The 23,639-nt window shown below is 35.0% G+C and overlaps 1 protein-coding gene across 5 annotated transcripts in view; it reads right to left on the bottom strand.

Moving 5' to 3' along the window:
* Positions 1–23,639, bottom strand: part of KIDINS220 (kinase D interacting substrate 220) — a 117,955-nt gene that overhangs the window by 29,835 nt on the left and 64,481 nt on the right. For all 5 annotated transcript variants that reach the window (XM_087437189.1, XM_014792150.2, XM_014792151.2 and 2 more), the window contains one exon: positions 20,212–20,374. In XM_087437189.1, the coding sequence (XP_087293315.1) occupies positions 20,212–20,374 (163 nt within the window). The remainder of the gene's footprint in view (positions 1–20,211; positions 20,375–23,639) is intronic.

Genomic DNA, 23,639 nt, shown 5'->3' with positions numbered 1-23,639 from the left:
ACCCCTAAGATTCTTATAAAAGTACCTTATAAAGATTCCATTATTTACCTTTCATCTTATGTTGGAAAGAACATTAGCCTAGGGGGTCGGAAAAATAGACACTTTCCTTGCTATAGCTAAAGTAACAAAAGTAATAAAGTAATATAAGCTAAAACCGACGACATGCAGAAGGCTGTGCTGAGTGCGAAACAACACTCAATGGAGCAAACAACTTGTTAGGAAAGAAAACAAAGGGGCACCTGCATGTGGTGGTCAGAGCTGATTCTCAAGACAACAGGGCACACGGTGTCAGGTGTCCTCACTGACACCTACTTTTCAAAGCCTACAAAAGTCATGTTGCATTTTATAGGCATCCTATTCAGTAACTACACTAGAAAACAACAAAGCACTTGTATACAAGGCACACTGAGTATATCAGCGCGCCAAACCTTCAGGTTTGTTTGTTTCTGATTTCAATTATTTAATGTATTTGACTTATGTATCTAAGGATGGTCTGATTAGGGTTAAACAATGCAAACCACAAAAGCACATGTCTAAGTTGCCACGGAAACCACTGGCAAAGCTAAACAATGTTTTTCTTTTACTTATTGGAAGAGCTTACTGCACATTTTTAAAAAATTATTTCCCACTGAGGGTGTACATTTCCAAGGTGATCTACTTGACCAAAACATTATGGCCCAAGATTACTTTTTTATACTAATGGAGGAAACATGTAGGCATGAAATTTAAAGGATGAAAAAATGTTCAATATGCAAACTCAGTAGACTATCATTAGACACACAATTTGCATATCTGCAGCTGGGCTTCAGCGAGGCTTCACCTGGGCAGCACAACATGTGACCTGGGTGGCAGAGATACCACTACACCCAGGACCTCATGTGACCCAGCTCCCCCTTTTCCAAGCTATGTCCACACTTCTGGGTTATAAGTTAGTGCTGCTAGCAATATCTTGTTCATATGTTTCAGCTGTTCTTGCTTCTTGTTTTGAACATGAATAATAAATATGGTCAGAAACTGAAAAACGAACTAGGACTAGAAACAACAGGAGGAAAATTTTATGACCATAAAAATCTCACTCCTTATAAGTTTAAAAGAATAAAAAGCACTGAATTATTTTGACACAAAAACATTTACACTCAAAAAGAAAGGAGGCTGCAAAAAAATGGAAGTAGACCTTTACCTTACACCATACATAAAAATTAACTCAAAATGGATTAAAGACTTGAATGTAAGACCTAAAACTATAAAACTTCTAGAAGAAAACATAGGCAGTATGCTCTTCGACATCGGTCTTAGCAACATATTTTCAAGCACCATGTCTGACCAGGCAAGAGAAACAATAGAAAAAATAAACAAATGGGACTACATCAAACTAAAAAGCTTCTGCATAGCAAAGGAAACCATCAACAAAACGAAAAGACAACCTAACAATTGGGAGAAGATATTTGCAAACCATACACCTGATAAGGGGTTAATCTCCAAAATATATAAAGAACTCATGCATCTCAACACCAAAAAACTAACAACCCAATTAAAAAATGGGCAAAAGACCTGAACAGACATTTTTCCAAAGAAGATATACAGATCTGCTGAGGCTGCGTCCCACGTACAGCAACTGGAAGGATGTGCAACTGTGACATACAACTATCTACTAGGGCTTTGGGGGAAAAAATAAGTAAATAAATAAATTGTTAGAAGATATACAGATGGCCAACAGGCACATGAAAAGATGTTCAACATCATTAACTATCAGGGAAATGCAAATCAAAACTACAGTGAGATATCACCTCACGCCCGTCAGAATCGCTATAATTAAGAAGACAGGAAACAACAAGTGCTGGAGAGGATGTGGAGAGAAGGGAACTCTCATACACCGCTGGTGGGAGTGCAAACTGGTGCAGCCACTATGGAAAACAGTATGGAGATTCCTCAAAAAATTAAGGATAGAACTACCATATGATCCAGCTATTCCACTGCTGGGTATTTATGCAAAGAACTTGAAAACACCAACGCGTAAAGATAGATGCATCCCTGTGTTCACTGCAGCGTTATTCACAATAGCCGAGACTTGGAAGCAACCTAAGTGCCCATCAAGGGACGAATGGCTAAGGAAGATGTGTTATATATACACAATGGAATACTACTCAGCCATAAGAAACGATGAAATCCAGCCATTTGTGACAACATGGATGGACATTGAGGGTATTATGCAAAGTGAAATAAGTCAGAGAGAGAAGGTCAAATACAGTATGATCTCACTCATTAAGTAGTAGATAATAACAACAACAAACAAACACATAGAGACAGAGATTGGATTGGTGGTTACCAGAGGGGAAGGGGGTAGGGAGGAGGGCAAAAGGGATAATTAGGCACGTGTGTGTTGATGGGTTGTAATTAGTATTTTGGTGGTGAACATGATGTAATCTATGCAGAAATAGAAGTATAATGATGTACACCTGAAATTTATACAATGTTATAAACCAACGTTACTGCAATAAACAAAAAATTTAAAAAAAAAAGAAAGGAGGCTGAGTGAATCTCCAGTGATGATTCAATTTGCCAGTCTGTTCAGTTGACTAGGAAACTTAGTATAACCAAAGTCTGCGGGGGGAAATAATCTCCCTTTGAAGCTCTTTATATAAACTTACTATATATTTACATGTTAGATGCTTCCCATCAAATGCAGTTTTGATAAAGGCAGTGATTTCTAGGAATCCAATGCCTGCATGAAATGCAACGTGGCTATAGTCTGAAACAGAAGAACAGAGTATTCACTGCAATGACTTTCCCTAAATCCAGACTTGATGATCTCAGATAACTTCAAGTAAGGCTATAATGTGTGACAATTAAAATTAAAAGCAGGGCCGGCCCCGTGGCTTAGCGGTTAAGTGCACGAGCTCTGCTACTGGTGGCCCGGGTTCGGACCCCGGGCGCACACCGACGCACCGCTTCTCCGGCCATGCTGAGGCCGTGTCCCACATACAGCATCTAGAAGGATGTGCAGCTATGACATACAACTATATACTGGGGCTTTGGGGGGAAAAAAAAGGAGGAGGATTGGCAATAGATGTTAGCTCAGAGCCGGGCTTCCTCAGCAAAAAGAGGAGGATTAGCATGGATGTTAGCTCAGGGCTGATCTTCCTCACAAAAAAAGAAAAAAATTGAAAGCAATGAGACTAATTTTTTAAAGGCATATTTAAATGCTGGGTCACTTGTTAAATGTGTGTGATTTGGGACAAGTCATTTAACCTCTCTAGCCTCTACTTTCCTTATGTCAAAGGGGCTGAAGTAGACTTCTAAGATCCTGTCTAGGACCCTGTAGATGCTTCCCGTGCTCCCGCCATGTGGAGATGCTCTCTCTCTCAAAGCAATGAAGGAAAGCACTGGGCTAAAACAGAAATGTCCTTTCATGTCTGAGCTCCCTTGGACTTGAGTGTAAAGATGAGACACTTGAAGCATGACTTCACTTGGCTGTAAGGCTGCAATTCTGGTAACTACAGAGACGAGAAAGGATCAACAAACAAGGAGGGTAAAATAGGAAAGCTCAAAAAGGTATCAGCTTAGGTTCAACTACAACACTGATAAGGTTCATGTGCATCATATGACAGGTTCTGAGCAAGGTATATATTTAAAAGTTACAAAGGTGTGAGAGGGAAATAAAAAAAGAACTAATATTTGTTGAATACCTACTGCCTGTCATTCTCTGAGCCAGGTGTTTTACCTAGTCTAATTTTTATCACCCAAAATTCCATGACGTATTGTTTTCATTTTTAAAATAAGGAAACTGAGGCTCAGAGAGGTTAGGCAACCGGCCTGATTATCACCCCAGATGTAAGTGGCAGAGCTGCAACTGTGTCTGCTTGATTCAAAAGCCTGCACCCTGCTCACTGCACTCGTTCAAACTGGGTGCCACAGATGTAGCTCAAAATTCTTAAATTAATGATTTACATGTTTTTAGCACCTTAAAAAATATAATAAAATAGAATACTGTTACATATTAAATTTTAACACACTGATTCGAAGACCAACATATAAGCCTGTGTTACCAGGTCATCCCGGTTTTTGTTTCAGTTTTTCACAGACTTCGAAATAAAGTATCTCCTCCATCTTCATGTGCATTATTTAAATTACTTCATTGTTTTTTTTTAATCCAGAGCAGCCCTTTTCCCTTAGCAAAATTATGCAAGCAAGTACACTACTCCACCCTATGTGCCTGAGCACAGAGTGTCAGAAAATTAGAAATTTCCAGTTAGAAAATCACAATGATAATTCATGACATGACCGAGTTGATAGAACCTAGTAAGAGAAGCAGCACCCAACACTTCAACTAATCATAAGAAATGTGAGCAACTGCAAATATTATACTACTTGTGATTCACCTACAAAGCAAAATTCCCAGTTAATCTTTCAAGTTTCTGGATCAGGTTAATTGAAAGCATCCTGCCATTGAAGAGCAAGTTTAAAAATTGCTAACATTTGCATCTATTTAAGATTTAGAATTTTCTTGATATTATATTACCAAATCTAAGTACAGAAACAAACGGATGTTTAAACCAATGTAGGATTGCAACAATCATCCACACACTTCGATTTTAATGTTCTTCAGAACAGCTCGTTTTCCTCACTAACTACATTTATTAGGAAATGTTATTATTTGAATCAATTACTTTATATTCATTCTGCTTTATTTATTAGGATTCTGTATAAGATTTAATTTGCAAAAAGGTTTCCACCAGGGGGAAAAAGCCTGAAAAACAGTGTCCTACAGCATGATGCCTAGCCAGTTACTACCACGCAAGTGATCAGATAGGAGCAATTCAGATGACAAAACAACAATTTCAAGCAAGGGTCATAGAGAAAAATTCAGTAAACAGGTTAAGAGAGGCAAAATAATTCACAACTGACTCAATATGAAAATAGTATCTATCATAAAAAAGCAAAACCTATTGTTTTATAGCTAGTTTATACTATGATATTAAAAAATATTCTGATTAAAGTAAATGAGATCCAATTTTCATAGCTGTTTGAGGAACACAAATAATATTGCGCAGTGCTAGCAAGTGATAAGAGAAGTTCATGTTATTGTTGCCTTTAAGAAATCTTAAAAAGTGTTACATTAATCATATATAGGAAGAAAATGTTTTGCAATAAAACTCTGAATAACAGGCATAGAATGGAGGCTCTGAACTCAAAGTCTGCCTATGAATTTGCTTCAGATTAAAGCAAAACCTTTATTACACAAGTTACTTTAAAGATTTCATGTTTAATAGGTATAGAACTCAAGTTCTACAATGTTTAGGATTTAATATTTTTAAATCTAAATACAAATCTGCAAGCAGATAAATTAAAAAAAAAAAAACTCCTCTCTTTTTTCATATCTACCCTTTTCCCAAAAGTTAATTTAAAAGAATTTTAGGGGAAAAAGATACTACTAAACTTAATAAAAACTACACCATGTGATCAGATAACCATTCATTTGCCTAAGATCATGATTCTCGGTGCTTACAAATGTCCTGTAGAGCCACTTTTTAAAAAAATAGTAATGAAAACTGAACTTTAGAGTTTAAAATATATTAAACTCAGTGTTTTTCTTGTTTTTCTGCTATGGAAAGGGGGAAGCAAAATGCATTAGACTTTATTTCTTGGCTGAACGTGCTGATGTTTCTAGTGAAAATACTCCCACCTTGTGGACTTCTTGGATATTGCTAACAGAGGCCACTTGCAGTGTGGTTTCACATCAGCACCTCACCTTATCTTAGCATTTGAATTAGCCAGCATTTCTGTTGTATATTACTTTTGTCTATTCTCAGATTTTGAAGAATCCTAAAAATATTTTGATTTGAAATTCTGAAATCACAATCTCTGTTGAAAAAATAACTTCAGGAAAAAAACTGATCTCTACTTGATCTCTAAAGGCATATTTAACATTTTTGGTGAATTTGAATCCTTCAATAATCAGACTTTCTTTAATGTAAACATGCATAATACTCACTGTATTATAAAATAAACTGTAAACCTGCATAGGTAATATTTTTGTTTTACATATTAAAACATCTATTTTAGACAAACTGATTTTGTTATTTCTGTTTTCAAATAGCCTTAGTTAATATACTTGAATTTTCATATTGAAGTTAAAAACACACAACTTTGGGGGGCCCGCCCAGTGGCGTAGCGGTTAAGTTCACACGCTCCACTTCGGCCGCCTGGGGTTTGCAGGTTCGAATCCCAGGCACAGACCTACACAACACTTATCAAGCCATGGTGTGGCAGCGTCCCATATAATGTAAAGGAAGATGGGCATGGGTGTTAGCTCAGGGCCAATCTTCCTCAGCAAAAAAGAGGAGCATTGGCAACAGATGTTAGCTCAGGGCTAACATTCCTCAAAAAAAAAACACACAACCTTGGAACACTGAAAATTCTTTCTTTGTTCTACATCAACATAAAATACTGAAAATGGCATCATGAGTTTAAATGAGAAAATATTTTTAAAATCAATTTTATCCTATTAAAAGCAAAAGAAAAACTACTGAAAAGGCCACCTAGAAAAAAATTACGACGACTTAGTGTGCCTATAAATGGTATAAAGGCTTAAACAAACAGATGCGCCAGCTGTTTAAGTGCTAAATATCACAAATGATTTTTTTAAGCTTTCCATACAAAACCTACCGCAGTTACTAGACACTATTAGAAGTGAATAAAGCATGTATTTGGGGTTTTACATAAGTTGGTAAGAAGTTTGCATTTTTTAATAGAAAAGATAAATTCAATCCTCTGGAAAAAATTCTATCTGCTGTAACATTCCCTTTGATACACAACAAATGGTTCTAAATATTTATTTGAAAATGAATAAAATATATCTGGAAATAAAGATAAAATCAGTTTAGTTCTGTACGTCTAACATCTGAGACCTAGTGCCCAGTTGTGTAGTTATAGGCCGTTTCCTGGCTTCCAGAAATAGGCTTGCGGAAGATCTCAGGTGTGATCTCAGGTAACTCCTGCTCTTTGCCTCCCAGAGTTACGAGTATTAAATGAAATAATCTAGGTAAAGTGCTTGATCCAATGCGTGGCATACATTGAGGGCTCAAGTAATATTAGCTAGAACTTTTATTAGCATGTGCCCAGCACATAATAAACTCTATAAATATTTGTTTAATGAATGAGTACAGTCAAAATGTTTAGCATGACAAAAATGGAGTCCAGCTAAGTCACAAGGCCTTTTTAAAAAATACTGACAACAGCCTGCAAGTAGAAACTGAAGTGGGAGGGACCTGTCTAAAGAGTACCAATAGGAAGCAACTCCAAACTATGGCATTCACAAGAGGATTATAAGTGTAGGAAACTTAGAAATGTGAAATGCCTACGAAAACACTGCTTTGATTTTGGTATCACCTGGCAAAGGCAGAGACTACTAGGTGTTAGCTGAAATATGTAACCACCACTCAGTCTTTGTGTACGAGAACTTACTATGTGCCTGAGTCACGGATACGACGGTATAATACCAAAGGAAACATTTTACCCACATTTAGAACCAAAGAAGGAAGTGCCTCTACAGGTAGCATTCTTTTCAAGATAAAACGTAGCTTCTCATTTACCACCCTCCCCCAATCCATGCTTTTCTCAATTCAAATGTCATCATCATATTTCTTTATTCTTTCAGAAATACCCACTACTGCCTACTCTATGCCAAGAAGGGCTAGAAGCAAGGAATTCAACAAGGTTTAAGGAAGTTACAGTCCATGGAGTTAATAGTCTAGTTCAGGAAACAAATATCAAAGAAATAGCAACGCAAATATTTACAAAAGGGTAACTATGGTAAGTGCTATGAAGGAAAACACCAGTATATAATGAACACATGTAATAAAGCCTTGGAGAATGGGGTATGCCTGGTTACAAAAGTCTGCTTCCTGAGGTAGTGGCATTTAAGATGAGACCAGAAGAATGAGGCGGGAGAGGGGAGTATGGACCAGAGAGAATGCAGGTGAAAAGCAAGAAGGAAAAGGCATGAGAAAGGGCTGGAAAGCCATGTTAAGATTGTTTGGAACTCCAGTCCTATATATAGAATTTTGGCCAATTATTTCTCTTTATCCTGAGAGCCCAATTTGATAGGCAATGACCATCATTTCCATCTTATACTACTCATAAATCAAAGCCAGTATTACTCTACAAGCAACTCATTAGTTGCTCTCTATATCTATCAGTCCTCAATGCTATGGAAACCACCTTTCATTCACTCTCAACCAGGGGTTTAAATGTAGGGGATAGGAGGACAGGCCAAGCAGCTGGCAAGTCCAAGGGAAACAAGGCAATTTAAAAAATGATCCAGAAAGTAGGCTTATAAATCCATCACTTTATTAGAAAATAAAGAATAAAATGATCTTAAAAAACAAGAAACTATTACAACAGGAGACACACACACAGGGAAATTAGTCACATAAATTCTTGCAGATGTTTAGAATAACTAATTAGTTTTCCTTCAGTACACTGGAACGAGACTATAGATGTCGTTATTCATTCCCTAGCCTTCTCATATTCATGCAGTGCCACTATGTGCTATTCTCTATCACTCATTTCATCTTTACAGCGGGATCATCACCTAGTTTCTGCACAACTTTTCATTCACCCTAATTTTTCCACCCAGATTCATTCTCATCCCTTTCTCAGCAAGAGATTCTCAAAATACGCTCTCTTAGGTCAACAGGGTTCCCTAACTCAGGCCAAGTTACATTGATATGACCAAATAATAGGCAGCTTAGAGCATACAGGGTACGGATACAATTTTTTCAAGATCCTGCAATGGATCTCCATTTTACTGAGGGTAAAAGCCAAAATCCTTACAACGGTCCTCCAAAAGCTGTCCGTGACCCACACCCCTCTGACCTCCCCGACCTCATCTCCTACCCCCACCCCCTCACTGAATCCCCTCTAGCCACACTAGATCCCTTGTTGTTGCTGTTCCCTGAACATTCCGGGCACTCTCTGGCCTTAGGATCTTAGTCCAAACTGTTCCCTCTGCCTAGAAATGCTTTCCCTAGATCTCTGCTTGGGTAATTCTCTGACCTCCTTTAAGTATTCACTCAACAGATCCCTTCTCAACAAGGACTATCCTGAGCCTCTTATGTAACGTGGCACCTACCCTACTCCTCCTCTTCCTAACTTTGTTCTACTTCTTTTTTCCATAGCACTCGTCACCTTTTAACATGCTATATCGTTACGTATTATAGACATTGTTTATTATCCATCACTCCCTGCTAGAGTAAGCTCCTCAGGGCAGGGATCTTTGTCTGTTTTGTTCATGGATGTGCCCAAGCTCATAGAATGGGTCCTGGTCCATAATAGGTGCTCAATAACTATTTTCTCAATAAATGAATAAATTCTAAGCTTTTTCCTATTAATTTCTCTCACAACTTTGGGTGTCGCTACAAAAGTCTGGTAGCAATAATAAAACAAAGAAGAAGCAAAATACATAAATAGATAAACTCAAAAAACAGTCAAACATATCTAGTTTAACATGTTTCATTTTTTTTCTTCAAACAAAAGTAGGCATGATTTTTGCAGGTACATCGAAATAAACTAAAAAATTCTGCCCTTTACCTTTATTTATCTTTAGGAACTTGGATTTTCCAGTTAATTTCCACAAAGACAATGAATAAAAATAAACAATGCACAACCAGAAATGCATGTTTAATTGTCAACATTACATCTGATTACAGGCATCTTTGTTCATGGTTTGAAGGCTCAATTTTCACATTAAACCTGATAATATACTACTGTTATTTATTTCTATCCAGATAAAATGTGATTTCTATTTTAGATTATATTTGCTTTTTTTCAACACAAACCTGCTTAGTTTCCTCTCCTATATGGAGAATTATCCCATGATTTTGCAAAGAATTAGATCAGGCTATCTTTTAAAAGATAAAGATATTGATAAAATATTAAACCCTTGAATAAAGTATTTACATTATATATACATTAATATATATACATTATTCAAAATAATACATTTTGAATAAAGATGAAACAATAATGACACACAAGACAATAATTTAATAAATGTTGGATGATGACAACACCAACTCCTACAAAGAAGTCACATCATATCAAGAAGACAGAATTTCATTAAGATTCTAAACTACATGTAAAAAACACCAAAACAGCATGCATGAAACAGTGTTTGGAATAAACATTTATACTTAGTATCTCAAAACCTAAATTAAGAGAAAAATCACTGATACAAAGGATGTACTACAAAGGAGATGACACAACTTTTTCATAAATCTAAACTAGTGATCAATTTTTCATGCTTTCAAATTCATAACTTAAGTCCACATGCAAAAGAAACAAGCCTGTGCATAATCTGGGCTACATGATGTGGGGGTGGGCAACTAATAATCACCCAGAACATGAAGGAAAGAGGAGGGAGGTGAGTGAGAGCTAAGAGATGCATGAGATAACTAGAAGTGATCAAATTAAGCTTATGAAAACTTTGGCTGAATATCAGGAAGGAATATCATAAGATATGATGTTTTATTATGAAAAATGTCTTAAGTACAGAAATACCACTACTCGAATAATTTAAAGATACTGAATTTAGTATAAATGTTATAAATTAGACGTCTATAGTGTCTATTCAGCAAATAGCTATTTTGATGAAATGGAAAATGGCTACCATTCTGAGGCTTTCTCTAAACTTATTCAACTGTTTTAAAAAATCAAAAAAGAGTACCAAAATAAACTATGGCATTATCCTTATCACAGAACTATTCTGACCATGCCGTCCTGAGTAAAAGATTGCCTGAGCAGTGTCAAAACAGAAACTGAAAACATTATCTTCATGAAAACTATTTAAATTGATCTTTTAAAAATCTCTATCATTGTTTAAAATACTTCCTGAAAAATACCAGAAATAAAGTTTTATACTAAAATATTTCAACGGTTGTCTAAAACACAGTAATAAAAAATAGACAGAAAATCTTTATCTACAGTTTTTATTTTACTCCCTTTCTTCTTACTAAATGTATGTTAACAAAAAAAAAAACGCCTCAAATGATCTAGACAAAAGCTTTTAGCTCAACACATAATTGCAAGAAAATTACAATAATTGTACCAATTAAAATAATCTTGAATGAACAGTATGTCATCTTAATGTTCCAATGGTTTATAGAGGGATCTACTTAATTAGCTGAAATTGCTTTCCAGTGTTAGTATCAAATGTCATTTGTTAAAAGTTGAACAATTTAGAAAATAATTTAACAAAGCAATTTTACCAAACACCAAGAACCAACATTTTCTTTTTTAGCTGAATAAAGCAAGCAGATGTGTCATCAAATTGCTATAAAAATAAATGAGGCTTTTTATGGATTAAAAAAATAAATTTTACTACTAGAGTTAAAAATACTATTTTCTGATTGTTTTTACCAAATCAGATTTCTTTAATAAAATAAATGAATATCAATTATATACTGCTGCTTTTTATCTGGTGTAAATAAAACTTTTTATTATTCAAATGACAAGCAATGGCACCAAAGAAATCAAAAATGGTTAACTAGAAACAGTCATCTAAATTATTCTAACATATTCCAATATATGATTTTTCAATATGTTGATCAAATTGTCTTCCTACAGTTTTTCATTCCAAATCATCTTAAATTTAATTATTTTAAGTCAATACCTTATTGAATTCTCAAAGATTCTTCCTACATTGTGATTTTCTCTTCCTTAGACCAGCTACAAAACATTCTTTGTAAGTATTTGTAGGCATATAAAACATACTCATTTCTAAAAAAAAAAAAAAGAGGCATCTCAAAATCACCCTGAATCCAATCCATTCATGGCCGGCAGGCCCACCAAGTGCTGCAGTCTAAAATAATGGATTAATTTAATAGCAAAACAAAGTTCTCATCACTTCATTATGCTTCCAATAAATAATATTCTATATTTACTTGAACAAAATAAAATATTCCCCCTATGAAAATTCACTCCAAGTTATTTTTATTATATGATGAAAAATATCCCCTCAAAAACATTTCTTTGGCAAATGTTCTGTTTCATAAACAGGGTGAAAAAATTACTATTATCTTTAAACTATGGGTGATATATTCTCTTGTCTGTAAGATATATTTTAATTAAAACTGTAAATTTTTGAAAATTTCTTTGAACATTAGGAAGTCATATAGCTTGAGGCTCAAATGCTGGAAATTAGAGTGAAAGTTTTAAAAGGTCAAGTAATTCTCTGTCAGCAAAGAACAGTAGTTCTAGCCTGAAAAGTTTTCTATCATCCAGAAAGCAATGTTTTAGCCTGATATTGATAAAACTTGTTAACTGGCCAATTGTTTGAGCCACTACATTTTTACTTTCCTCCACTTGTTTCAAATGTGTATTTTTACCTTCAATCAGATATAAGTTCCTCAACACACAAGTATTTAGGGACAAAAGATTTGTGGTATGTAAATATACCCTCTCATGGTTTAGAAAAAAGTGTGTGTGTGTATGTGTATGTGTGTACATACATACAGAACGAGAGAAAGCACAGGAGACAGTGGGAGTGCAAACGACAAAGCAAGAGAAGTAAAACCTTAACAATAAATGAATCTGAATGAAGAGTACATGGGTGTTCTTTGTACTATTCTTATTCTTGCAACTTTTTTAAGTTTGAAAGTATTTTCAAATAGAAAAAAAATTTAATTAAAAAGATGTAAGTTCCTCAAGGGCATAAGATGCTTTTTACATTTGTCTCCTTATGCATCCCTCCTGGGCTAGACCCTGCAACACATAAAAGCACACAGGACAACTATGTAAGCCTTGCCCCATAGTAAAAACTCACACTAAATACATGTTAACTGAAAAAAATTAACTGGAGTGGATAAACAAAACGCAAGAGAAGCCATCAGGTCTCTAACATCTACTCATCTTGGTTTCTTTAAGAGGAATTAAGATTTCAGGAAGACACGTTACATTCAAATGATAATATCTGAAATGAGATCAAATTACTCCTCATCCTTTTTGTATCTTTTGTCTTCTTGCCACCATCCCAGCAAAAAATTAAATAGAAAACTCCAAAACTATTACTACCTAATTTAAAGTCCTGCCCAAGGATGAGGCAAAAGCTCAGCTTCACACAAACACGCTCAGCATTTTCTATACAGCTTAACAACAGGAGGGAATAAAACATTCCCTGCAAAGAAGTTAGACACCATGAATTTTTAAAATATATGTATGATTTTACCTGAATAACTCACTATCCCAAGAGCTGCAGATTCTAATCTTACTTGGCCTCACTGATGGACTGTTCATCTTACTTCCTACAGGATCTCAAGTGGCTAAATTGACTTCTTGGCATTTGTAGATTTCAGTTCTTAAAACACTAATGAACACCGCACCTTCGGCATCCACTTGCTCCGCACCTTTTAGAGGCACTGGCTGATTTTGACATTAGGATCAATTAACCAATCAAGTGTGGTTTGTGATTCATCCCGCCACCATGAAACAAATGGTGTTTTCTAAAGCTTTCAATAGAGCTATGTATATAACCATAATGATTTTCAGTTACATGTGGCATGTGTGTAAAGGTTACAGAAATCACATGAGTGTACTAAGGAGTAGACCTCTTAGATTCATTTAATTTAAACCATGTCCTTAAGTAAAAATGCTAACAAAGCAACAAATATTTTACCGAATAATCACTATGGAGAGCAAAAGAAATGGGAAGAGGGAAAATTTTTAGTAAGAACTAGGTACTTCATATTTGTATCCCTCTTTTTATTGGCTCAAATCACAGCATTTTCACCCTATATTTTAATTAATTACTTGTGTCTCTTTGACTGCTTTAAAATTTCTTTTAACATTTTCAACTCATAGGGCCTGGCCCCATGGCTGAATGGTTCAGGTTCCACATGCTCTGCTTCAGTAGCCCAGGTTCGTGGGTTCAGATCCCGGGTGCAGACCTATTCCATTCACCAGCCATGCTCTGGCAGTGTCCCATATGAAAAATAGAGGAAGACTGGCAATGGATGTTAGCTCAGGGCAAATCTTCCTCAGCAAAAAATAAATTTCAACTCAGAAAAGTTGAAAGAATAGGACGACAAACACCCAAATGCACCTCACCTAGATTCACAAACTGTTAACATGCATCTTGATACACCTGTTCTCGTCTCCCCTATATACACATGTATGTGTGTGTGTGTATATACACACACACACATACAATATATATACCTATGTAGATACACACACATACACATACTCTCCTTTGCCAAACCACCTGAAAGTGTATTTCACACTTAAATACTTTAGCATGAATCTCCCAAAACACCATTACCATATCTAATGAAATGAATATTAATTCAAAAACTCAAATTCCCCAATTGGTCCCTAAATGTCCTTCAGTGCTCTATTTTCCTTCTGATATAATTCCAGTCACAGTTCACACATTGCATTTGGCTATTGGGTCTCTTTAGTCTCCCCCAGTGGCCAATGTGGAATCCAAGCCAGTTGTTCTATGGAATGTTCCACATTCTGGACTCATGTGGCTGTTTCATTATAATTAGAATCATAATAAAACATTTCTGGCAACAATACCACATCGGTGATGTGGTACCTCCTACTGCATTTTATCTAGAGGCATATGATGCTGTGCATTCCATTAATGATGTCAGGCTTGACCATCTGATTAAAAATGTGGGGACAGCCAGATCTCTCCACTATAAGGACATTTCCTCTTTGTAACCATAAGTAACCTGAGGAGTGATATTTTGAGACCACGTGAGCATCTTGTCCTCCAACAACCTTCCCCCAATGGTTTTTGCAACCACTGATGATCCTTGCTTGAATCTATTATTATACCGGGGGTGAAAAAATGGTGATTTTCTATTTCACTCATTCCTTCTACATTTATTAGCTGGCATTCTCCTATGATTTAAAAACAGCTATTCCTTTTTTCTCTCTCCTCTAAGTATTACTACGGACTCATGAATTTTTTTTCAATATGTTATAATCCATTACTATTTTTTTTCTTTGTGATGCTCAAATGGGCCCAAATTGGAAAAGTGCTCCTTCAAGCTAGGTCCTGTGCCCTTCTGTCCAGACTCCATTGCATTTGAACACTTCCTTCCATGCTTTCCAGCACAACAATGTAGGCTCACCTTGAGCTTTCCCTGCCTTACACCTGGAACTGGCCATTCCTCCAAGGAGTCCGGGTACTGAGAAACCAAGATCCAGGCTCTAGGTGCTCAAAATTTTAAGGTGTTTTTGCTTCTAGGCCCTTTTGGTGGACAAAGCTAAGAAAAATCTCATTAAAAATTATGAGTTACATAGAAGAAAATATAGGCAACACACTATTTGACATTGGTCATAAAGGAATCTTTTTGGATGACATGCCTACTCAGACTAGGGAAACTAAAGAAAAAATAAGCAAGTGGGACTTTATCAGATTAAAGAGCTTCTACAAGACAAACGAAACCAGAATCAAGAGGAACAGACAACCCACCAGCTGGGAGAAAATATTTACAAAACATATATCTGACAAGGGGTTAATCTCCATAATATATAAAGAACTCACACATCTGAACAACAGAAAAACAAACAACCTGATCAAAAAATGGACAGAGGAAATGAACAGACACTTCTCCAAAGAAGATATACAGATGGCCAATAGGCACATGAAAAGATGCTCAACATCACTAATCATCAGGGAAATGCAAATCAAAACAACACTAAGATACCACCTCACGCCCATTAGAATGGCTATAATCACCAAGACAAAAAACAACAAATGTTGGAAAGGATGTGGAGAAACAGGAACCCTTATACACAGTTGGTGGGAATGCAAACTGGTGCAGCCTCTATGGAAAACGGTATAGAGATTCCTCAAAGAATTAAAAATAGAAATATCATATGATCCAGCTATCCCATTACTGGGAATCTATCCAATGAACCTGAAATCAACAATCCAAAGAGGCTTATGCACCCCTATGTTCATTGCAGCATTATTCACTACAGCCAAGAAGTAGAAGCAACCTAAATGTCCCTCAACTGATGACTGGATCAAGAAGATGTGGTACATATATACAATGGAATACTACTCAGCCATAAAAAAGACAAAATCGTCCCATTTGCAACAACATGGATGGGCCTGGAGGGTATTATGTTAAGCGTAATAAGCCAGAAAGAGAAAGACAAACACTGTACGATCTCACTCATATGTGGAATATAAACCAACACATGGACAGAGAAAACTGTATTGTGGTTACCAGGGGCAATGGGGGTAGCAGGTGGGCACAAAGGGTGAAGGGAGACATATATATGGTGATGGACAAACAAAAATGTACAACACAAAATTTCACAATGTTATAAACTATGAAAACATCAATAAAAAAAATTATGAGTTAATATTTAATATCTCCAAATCCAATCTAATACCATAGTGCGCTTCCTCAATTTCTTCCATTCACTATTTATATCTCCCTTCTCCCATAAGGAAAACACTGGTTCCCAAAAATACCTATTTATTTATTCATTTACTCTATCCTACTATACACCCAAAAGGATTTCAGAAGTATAATAACAATACTATTACCAACAACAAACCTACTAAGTTCAAGATTTCTTTGCAGTTAATTTTGTCCTCAGAATATACTCTACTAAGAATAAAGAGTCAGAATACTGAGTTCAAAGGTTCACGAATTAATTATTTTCTCTGTGTGATTATGTTACCAATTTCATATACAGTTAGGATCATTTACTTCTGTTTGTATTCAATATTAGGGTTTGCTTTTTTTCATCTTTTTAGATTTTATTTTTTGAATATGATTTGAAAGTCAAACTATGTAAAAATGTACATTCAGAGATGTCTTATTTCCCTTCTAAGCATCCTCTCTAGGTAAAAATTTTCATAAGTTTCTGGTTTACCCTTCCCATGAGTTTGTTTTAAATTTTTACGAAAAAAGAACACATACCTACATATTTATATATGAATGTTCTTATTCCTCCTCCTTTCTATATAAACAGCAGCATGTTATATACTCCTTTGCACTTTGCATTTTTCACTTAATAATATATCCTGGAAATTCCTCCATATCAAATCATAGTTTTTTCTCATCCTTTTTCTACAGTTATAAAATACTCTATTACCGTAGATGTGCCACAATTTATTCAACCAATGTTCCTATAAATGTGCATTTAGTTATGCTGCTACAGATAATGTCACAATAAATAACCTGTACGGCGCTGTTTTGTATTTATGCAGGTGTATGCTCAGAGGAAATTTCTATGAGTGGGATTGTTGGATCAAAAAGTAAATACACAGGTACTTGTTCACCATTATATCTCCAGCATCTAGCAGCAGGACCAGCAAATAGTAGACACTTAATAAATTTTTGTTGAATTGAACTGAAATATGAATATTTTGAGTGCTTTAAAAAGCTTTTGTTCATTTTCACATCTCTCATACTTCTATTTCCTAGGGACACAGACTTTCTTTCACCACTTCCTACCCTCTTCACAGAACATGCAGGGGGCCCAGTGCCAGGACTCTAAGCACACAGCCCTTGAAATGTGACAACTGATCAATGTTTCTGTAATCCTGAGACAGTACACTTCTAAGACACAGTATACTTCTAAGCATTCTATTCAAGTAAAGGAAGGTAAAGAGACTGACTTGAGTCCTATTCTATACCAAAACCAAAGACCGACATGGACTATTTACTCTGTTAAAAGCTAGCTAGTTAGATAAACAGACAGATATGGGAGAAAAAGAAGGGAAACTGAAAAAGGTGATAACCATTTATTTTAAATAGAGAAAACTGATGTTTTATGAAGGCAAAGAAAAATTGTAGAAAAAAATAATATATTAGAGCAATGGCTGCTTAATAGGTTAGTTGTTACTGGAGTAAATAAGACAATTTATATTAAACATCTTATATATTAAATATTAAATACTAAATAGAATATTACTATCTTATAATATTCCAGAAAGAAAAGGAGAACACAAAAATGTAAAAACTTCAGACACTTAATTTCATCATAAAATTTCAATTTTTTAAGTATTTCAGACAGAACTACAGCTTAAGAAATTTAAATGAACTACCATGTTGTGAGATGCTATAGTACACTTAGCATGTGGACTCTGGAGCCAGACTGCCTTGTTTCAAACCCCAACTCTATCACTTATTGGCTGTAAGACTTTCAGCCAGAGACTTACCTCCCCTGGGCTTCACTTTTCTCATGTGTAAAATGAGAATAATAGTACCTACTACCTCACATATTGTGAGAATAAAAGGAGGTAAAATGTAAAGGGCTTAGAACAGGGAAAGGACATAAGTAGTTTATGGAATCTGAGAGACCTGGATTGAAACAGCTCTGCCACTTAAGAGCTGAGTGACTTTTGGAAGTCAATTAAACTTTCTGAACCACAGTCTCCCTTGTTAATAACATGGAACTGTCCTAACCACCTGTGTGAGCTTTATAAAGACTCAAGAGTACTAAGGCACCTTGCAGAGAACCTGGCATTGAAGAACAGAGGTTGGGGATACATACGCCAGAAGGAGAAAAGGCTAATGCTAAGCCACAAGGACGCCTGTGAGACAACTAGCTCTCTTGTTCCTACATTTTCACATTTCTTGAAACCAAATATATCACTCTAGGAACAATTCAGACAGACTCTAAGAATCCAGTTCATAGTTCCTAAATGAAAGCTTATCCTTTTCTCTGACATGTTTTTATTTACACACAAATAATAACAACAATTTCTCAAGGATAATTACCTGTCCATGCTAATTAGGGCTTTATGTAAAAATATACCATGTGAAAAATAAATACCATTATATCAGTATGAATTATTATTAATAAGTTGAAACTTTTAAAAAGTTCGATTTTAACTGTTTAATAGTAATTGTGCTCATCTAGCAAACATTCATAATTATACAGCACCTGTGTTATGATGCATTTATTCACGAAATAAAAGAGTATTTCACTACACAATCAAGGGAAAAACCAATCATGTATCTCATAAGAAGAAGATGATTTCTAAAATACCAAAGAGCAGATGCAATTTAGTGCCACTGCTCTACAAGCCTATGGTAATGATGATCACTGCCATCTACTGGAACACCTACTTAATACAGCACACACAGTTTAAACAACTGATTTAATTTAGCATAAATAGAACTGCAAAATCTAGCAGAGCTCAAATCTGTAGACTAATACTACAACAATCCTCTATAATTCTAAAACTAGTTACTCACCTAAAAAATATTAAACAAAATATATACACGAAAAATGGGGACTGGAAAGTAAGGAAAGTTATATACTGACAATACTCAAAGAAAAATTATTAGAAATGTTAAAAGTTTTAATATATGAACTATTCACTAAATGCTGTTAGATTTAATATTTCACATATTCAAAATGATAGTTTCAATTATACCAATTTTTATAAAATTGTTTGTATAGTTTCCTTGTATTACCTTTTTTATAACAGTTTATTTAGAGTAGCAACTGAAAACTATGAAGGTATTAAGTGTTCTGGTAAACAAAAAGGATTATAATTTTATTTGTGAATTTGACAAGAAATTGGTAACTCTTAAAACTTTACATACTTGACATTTCACTGAGCCTTAACTGTATGCCTTTCAAGAAAAAATTTAATCAATTTCTTTATCAGAAGTAGAAATTTTAAAAGTACGTCAAATGACTGACTATAAAAGAACAATTAATTCCTTTATTGGTTAATGCAAAGAATGTTTTCTAGCCAGTGTTCACAGTACCCAAAATCCTCCAGATATAAAACTGTGAAAATACCTGCACTAATGATTTGGAAAACATAATCTCCTTAATAGTCTATGAAGACACTTAGAATAAAAAATAAAATGGAAACAAATAATAAGGTTTTAAGGTTTGTACTTCACATATATAAATACATAAAGCCAACAGGACTATTAATCAAACACTTTTTAATCATATAGGTTACACTGCAAAAGGAATATATCCAATTAAGCCGTAAATTTTATATGATAGGATATATACCTGTGCTAATACAACTCCAAAATTATAATGGAATTAATGAGAATGATTAGTTGAATCCAAAAGTGTACACCTTATACATATTTTGTATTCATTTTGCTTTATATGCATTAATTTTTTTCTGAAAAGTCAACTTAATCTAAGATAAAGTTCAATTTAAAAAAAAGTTTAATATAAAGAGGTCAGACAAAGTACCTTTCATAGATGGTTTTTAATGTCATTTGATCTGGAATACCTTCAGTCTCTTCCAAATATAATATGAGCCATGAAGTTCGATATGGCCACTGCTCAGTAAGGTTGATCCAGCTAGCAAGCCTGTCCCAGTTGAAAGTAATCTGGTTGGCTCTCAGTAACCGCCCTTTAAGGAATACAAAAACATTTAAAAATTAATAGATGCATAATGTTATGTTAAGCAAAACATTTAGTATATTCACAAATAATTTAACTTTAAATCTTTAAAATCTGCCATTTAATTTACACTACAAATTCAAACCTAGTATTTATATGGCTTCTATAATCCAAAGAGCTATACTGGAAAGCTTCTAGAGCTTAAACACAATTCTGTTTAACTCTAAAGTAATTTTTTGTGTGATTTGCCACTGGTGCTATACACTGCTTTGACCACATACATGCAGGAAAAAATTTTTCAGAACTGTGTGTCAGACAGTCTCAAGGCTGCCCAAAATCATACAGCAGTACATCAATGCACTCAAGATGGGCTCCATCCTCTAAAGCACCATCTAAGAGCCTACTGAAAGACAAATCCAAATATGCTGGTCCATTCTTGTTTTATTATGAGTGAATGTGCAAGCCCATACACTTTCATTTTTAGGTACTAAAGGTAGCCTGTGTAAGTAACCTACCAAATAAGTTATAATGTGTTTCTAAAGTTTGTTAACCTATTTTTTAAAAATCCTGTCTATCCCTGGGGTTTTCTGAGGACTCTAATTCAATGTTCTACCACTGGGCATGCTTACATGTGGACAGTTGCAATCCTCAAACTTTCAGAACAGATGCTTTGTTTCATTGCTTCATCAATTTTTCCTTGATTTCATTGGAATTCCAAACTGCTGATACGGTTGCTTTTTAATTTTAAACATTGTCAGTTTTACTTCATCATTATCAGTTTAGTTTACATCTAGACTAAGATATCTATTTGTTTTGGTTCAAAGATGAATGATCCCTTCCCCTACTACTAATAGATATAGATATATAATCAATCCTCCCATCCAGTTCTTCCCATATCCTCAGATTCTCACTCCCTCAGCAAATTTGCTTATACGTGAAAACTACATCATCACTGGATTCTTTCTTCTCTGGAAGGTGGGATCTGGTCTGCTAGATCAGTAACAGAGTCTTTACCTTCAATCCAAGTAAGCTACAGTCACAAGCATCTGAGAGCTACAAAAACTCACTACAGTATCACAATTGTTGACACACTAATCCTGGGATAAAATGCTTAACAAAATAGATATGGTCCATGAGGCTTACACTCCAATGGGGCAAATAAATAAATCAAACAAAAAGCATGAAATGAATTAATCATAAATTGTCATGAGAGGAGGAGATCTACGCTCAGTAGAGTGTAAACAGGTTAATAGAGAACTAAAAGCTTAAAAAAACTAGGCAACTAGAAACAAGGCATTAAAAGTGTGCTTGCAACCCTGACAGTACACTGCTTCTTGAACTTTTAAAGATGAAAAAAACTGGTGAAAAACTTTTAGAACCGAATTGAGACACAGGTTACAACACTATATGGACTAATTTTCATCCCAAAAGGATTGGGCTTGATCTCCCAAATAACTTGTGGGAAGGCAGTGAAGATTTCACATCTAACTATGCTTTATTGATTTTTTAAAACTCACTCATTCAGTATGTTAGTTACTGATGACAGAGATAGAAGACTTACTCCTCACCCTAAAAGAACTCAAGAGTGTACTGGAAAAGACGGATAAATGAAAACATAATTACAACACTATGAGATAAGACTATATTGGAGATAGATATGTGTTGCTGTGAGAAAATAGAAAATGCACACCAAATCCAGACGCAGCAGTTGGGGAAAGATTTCCTTAAGAATGCAGCCACTAGAACTAAGCTTTGCAGGATGAGTATGAGTCAGTCTGGTGAGGGACGGCTGAGGCAAGGGAAGGGAAGAGAGTTGGACATTCAAATAAAGGGAACAGCAAATACAAAGTCATGAATTCATGAAACTGGTAGATACAGAGAGTTAGAAAACTATTTTAAAAGTAGGAGTGAATAAAAACGATGTAAGTATTCTAGTATATAACAGTTAATAATAAAGCAGTAGTAAGAAAAACTTTTGCCCAGTGAATGTATCTAAGATTATTTTTTAATTTACCTCCAAAATAACCCATTAAGACAAATTTTAAATGAAGCACATTTGATAAAATGAAGCACAATTTTAAAGTAGGAAACCACTTAACCACTCACCAATATTTCATCTACTGAAATCCCAAATTATTTTCTGACATTAGTCCCATTTATTGTATGACTTTCCTAACAGCAGCAACTACTTGCACAGTGTTCAACAGAAAATATTATGCGTTTTTACACATAAGGGAATGGAAGCTACCAGAAATTAACATGCTCAGGGCTCAAACGCAAATATTTTGCCTTCTAATTCTATCCAAATAAATAATTTATCTATCTATTCAAATAAATAAATATATTTCCCTATATACATCTAACTCATGTTACCTAAATTAAATTATTTATAATTATAGTAATATATAATAATATATATTATATAATATATAATAATAAATTATTAAAAATTTAATTAAAAATTTATCATGAAAACTATCAAAAATCCATTAAAATATAAAGATTTAAATCTGTGAGTTATTTTCAACATAACACTTTTATATTTAAGCAATAAAACTAATGATATTAAGGTGCTTATATAAAATGAAAATTTTACCTAGAAATCTTTCAGTTTCAGGCAGAGTGATGGATAAAACTTAAAAATATTTCTGAAATAACAATCTAGAAAGACTGCTATACAGTCAAAGACTTAACATTAGAGAAATTGTTACATTTAAAGTGAGGCTTTAGGAAAATACTTTGGTTCTACTCTGAAATGTATAAACATTATTTTTTTATTTTCTATTTTTTTTAAATGTTTTTTTGTCTGTGTGTGGGGAAGACCAGCCCTGAGCTAACATCTGATACCAGTCCTCTTCTTTTTTTTTTGCTAAGGAAGACTGGCCCTGGGCTGACGTCTGTGCCCATCTTCCTCTACTTTATATGGGATGCCGCCACAGCATGGCTTAACAAGCGGTGTGTCGGTGCGAGCCCAGGATCCGAACCGGCGAACCCCCAGGCCGCCGCAGCGGAGCGTGCACACTTAACCACTTGCGCCACCGGGCTGGCCCCAAACATTATTTTTTTAAATGTGTATCTCTACATCAACTATTAAATGACATTAACTTGGTCATCTTTAAAGTGCCTGAAAATGTCTAAATATAATCCAAAGTCTTTACTATGGATTTGAGGCCAGTAAGGTCCACATTGAACTAGCCACTGGCTCTTTCTCTGAAATCACTTCCCACTACTCTCCCTTTTGCTCCCCAATCTCCAACCAGACTGGCGTCCAGCTG

Source organism: Ceratotherium simum, chromosome 11 (assembly GCF_057802395.1).
Source record: "Ceratotherium simum simum isolate JZ-2026a chromosome 11, ASM5780239v1, whole genome shotgun sequence".
NCBI lineage: Eukaryota > Metazoa > Chordata > Mammalia > Perissodactyla > Rhinocerotidae > Ceratotherium > Ceratotherium simum.
Note: the sequence above shows the minus strand (reverse complement) of the source record. Positions and strands in the feature narration are given on the sequence as shown.